Below are 3,755 nucleotides of genomic sequence, written 5' to 3'. Positions count from 1 at the left end.
GACAGGCTTCTTCTTATTTCAATCTACCAAATCCACTCACAAGGCTTTGGTTGGCCCAAGGCTATAGAAGACACTTGCCCAAGGTGCCATGCAGTGGAACTGAACCCATAACCATGTGGTTGGGAAGCAAGCTTTTTACCACACAGCCATGCCTGCACTTATATATATATATATATATATCAATGTGTGTGTGTCTTTGTGTCTGTGTTTGTCCTCCCATCACCACTTGACAACCATTGTTGCTGTATCTACATTCCTGTAACTTAGCAGTTTGGCAAAAGAGACCAATAGAATAAGTACTAGGCTTACAAAGTATAAGTCCTGAGGCCAATTTCATCAACTAGATTGAATTTTAAAACCATAACAATGTCATGTGGATAATTCATATTTTTCAAATAATTTGCCCATTATATATAATACATATGTGTGTGTGTCTGTATGTTGTGTCTTTTTGTCTTGATGTCACATGATAGTTGTGAGTGACACTTTAATACACTTGTGCCTATATTGATTAAAGGGGATCTGTATAAGGATGGAAATATATTAAAATGAAGCACATCACACTTGAGGGCTACACACACCAACACAAGCCAATAGAGACAATGTGATGATCATGATGAGGATACTGCTAACATCAACAGTAGATAAATGCATATTCTTTTTTTTTTTTGCTTTGTGTTTTTAGGAAACAGAAGATGTCAAACGATCAAAAGAGCTGCTGAAGTCTCGTGGGAAATCTCTGAGACAGCTTTTAAAGACTTTAAATGTAAGTTTATATTTGATTGAAAGAATGTTGTTACTTCATTGACAGTGTATTTGTGTGTTTGTGTGTGTATACGTGCACAGGAATGTGCATCTAAAAAAACAAAGAGAAGACAACATTTTGAGAGAAATAAAATATTGACATTTTTACTAAAATATGCTACTGGTTGTAAATAAATGAAATCAATCTGGAAGAACATGTGAACTTCCATAACTGATATTATTAAAGATGAATTTCATTTATTTTAATTCAATTCATTTTCCTTTTATATCGCCGTGACTAAATTGTCTTAAAAACAATTGAAACCAGAAGCAATATTTGGATAAAAATCTTCTCATCACTGATGAGAAGATTCAGCAAGCTCAAGAGATGGTAATGGTGAACCGGCGATTTATCGTCGATGAGATAGCTTGTTCTCTGCAGATTAGTCATGGTTCTGCCTATTAAATCATCCACGATGAGCTCGGCTTCCATAAAGTCTGTGCTAGATGAGTGCCAAGAGAGCTTACTGCAGAGCACAAGCACAAACATCTTGAGATCTATGAACATTTACTCGATCACTACAACAATGAAGGTGAGAAATATTTTAGTAGAATAGTCACAGGAGTTGAAATGTAGGTCCATCATTATGAGGCAGAATCCATAAGACAGAGTATGGAGTGGAAACATCCTGGCTTGCCAATTACAAAGAAATTTAAGACTCAGTCTTCCACAGGAAAGGTGATGCTAACCCTTTTTTGGGACTCAAAAGGGTCTATACAGGAAGACTGCCTGGAAAAGGGGTGTACTATCAATAGTATAAGATACAGTGCTTTGCTGGCTAACAAACTGAAGCCAGCAATTTGCACTAAACACCAAAACCTATTATCAAAGAAAGTTTTGTTGTTGCATGACAATGCATGCCCACACATGACTGCCCAGACCCTTGAAACCGTTAACCAATTAGTTTTTGAGGTGCTGGAACACCCTGCCTACAGCTCAGATCTCACCCCTTCCAACTATCATATCTTTGGACTGCTCAAAGATGGTTTACAAGGTTTTCAATTTCCTATGGATGAAGATGTAAAGGAAGTGGTGCAGCTGGAAACCTTCTTCTTGGAGGGAACATGCAAGCTTGTGGACTGCTGGTCCAAGTGCATTGAAAAGGAAGGAGACTATATAGAAAAATGACGTACTATCCCCTGCTTTTGTGTAATTACATCAAAGAAACAAGAGTCATCATCATCATCATCATCATCGTTTAACGTCCGCTTTCCGATGATGATGATGATGATGATGACTCTTGTTTCTTTGATGTAATTACACAAAAGAGTGTGTATAATTTTTGACTCTTCCTCGTTTGATACACAAAATATTTCAACAACTTTTTAAATACAATTCCTTTTTACTCTCCTTTACTTGTTTCAGTCATTTGACTGGCTGTGCTCGAGTACCGCCTTTTAGTCGAGCAAATATCGAACCCAGGACTTATTCTTTGTAAGCCTAGTACTTATTCTATCGGTCTCTTTTGCCGAACCGCTAAGCTACAGGGACGTAAACACACCACCATCGGTTGTCAAGCGATGCTGCGGGGACAAACACAGATACACACACATATACACACATATACATATATACGACGGGCTTCTTTCAGTTTCCGTCTACCAAATCCACTCACAAGGCTTTGGTCAGCCTGAGGCTATAGTAGAAGACACTTGCCCAAGGTGCCACACAGTGGGACTGAACCTGGAACCATGTGGTTCGTAAGCAAGCTACTTACCACACAGCCACTCCTGCACTTAATAATATTTAATTATAAAAATATCATAGGATTATCACTGAATGGCCATAGAAGTCCACCTGACTAAAATAGGAATCTAAGGGATCCTTTGGTAAAATATGGTTGAGAAACACCGATCTAAAGGATTCCAATCTAAAGAGATTTGATTGCTATTTCTAGCTGGTTAACTAACTGTGTTTCAAAAGATTAAACTGAAGTGAAGAAGGTTTACTTTTGAGAGTATGTCAGTCTGAATTGGACATCTTTGCAATTGAGTGACTATAAAAATATCAGAACAAAAAAAAAAAATGGTTACTATTTAGTAAGGAAGAGAAGAGTAGTACCCATAATGCATTTTTTTTAAGAGCTACCAAGAAAAATGGGAAGAGGGAGGGAAGTGTCTATGAAACAAAGACTGTACCTTGAATGTTTGCAACAGATTGGATTCTGCCAAAAAGCTCCCACCCCCAATGCGAACATTTTCATTTCAGTGAGAATTTGTTGAGTCATTAAGAAAAAATTTGCATAGGTGCAGGAATGGCTATGTGGCAAGAAGTTTGCTTCCCAATCACATGGTTCTGGGTTCAGTACCACTGTGTGACACATTGGACAAATGTCTTCTACTGTAGCCTCAGGCTGACCAAAGTCTTGTGAGTGGATTTGGTAGACTGAAACTGAAAGAAACACATTGTGTAACTACCTACCTACCTATCCACCCACCCTTATATGTATGTATTTGTTGTTTGTGCGCGCATACTTGTATGTTTCAACAAGTGAAAGCTGTCACTGATTGAATTTTTATTTTAATTATGTCTCTTTTTTTTTTGCTTTTTCTTGTTGACTTGCACAATTGTTCCATTGTTAAAATGTAAAGGAGGGATGGGCTTTTTTTTCACAAATTTTCATATCTGTATATTTTTACAGTGAGTAGTTTTTATAGTCGGTTGCTCTTTCTACTACTAATACCTCAATGAATGTAGGAATGGGCCGAGACAAAATGTAATACTGAATTCAAACTACGTCATACTACTACACTAGAAAATACTACTATATAGTACTACAATATAATACTATTATCTCATTTTTGTCATGATTTCCTCCAGTGATAGTCTTTCAAGTCTCTCTCTCTCTCTCTCTCTGCCTCACTAGTGTCTTCTTACTGCTATTTCTGTTTCCTGAGGCGAAGCTGGCCATTACTTGTCCATGATGCACCCACCCATTCCCACCCCCTCC

The 3,755-nt window shown here is 37.7% G+C and overlaps 1 protein-coding gene across 5 annotated transcripts in view; it reads left to right on the top strand.

Annotated features, from left to right (window-relative positions):
- Window positions 1–3,755, top strand: part of LOC106872786 (serine--tRNA synthetase-like protein Slimp) — a 105,631-nt gene that overhangs the window by 44,633 nt on the left and 57,243 nt on the right. For all 5 annotated transcript variants that reach the window (XM_052975782.1, XM_052975783.1, XM_052975781.1 and 2 more), the window contains exon 4: window positions 686–766. In XM_052975782.1, the coding sequence (XP_052831742.1) occupies window positions 686–766 (81 nt within the window). The remainder of the gene's footprint in view (window positions 1–685; window positions 767–3,755) is intronic.

This window comes from Octopus bimaculoides, chromosome 22, assembly GCF_001194135.2.
Source record: "Octopus bimaculoides isolate UCB-OBI-ISO-001 chromosome 22, ASM119413v2, whole genome shotgun sequence".
NCBI lineage: Eukaryota > Metazoa > Mollusca > Cephalopoda > Octopoda > Octopodidae > Octopus > Octopus bimaculoides.
Note: the sequence above shows the minus strand (reverse complement) of the source record. Positions and strands in the feature narration are given on the sequence as shown.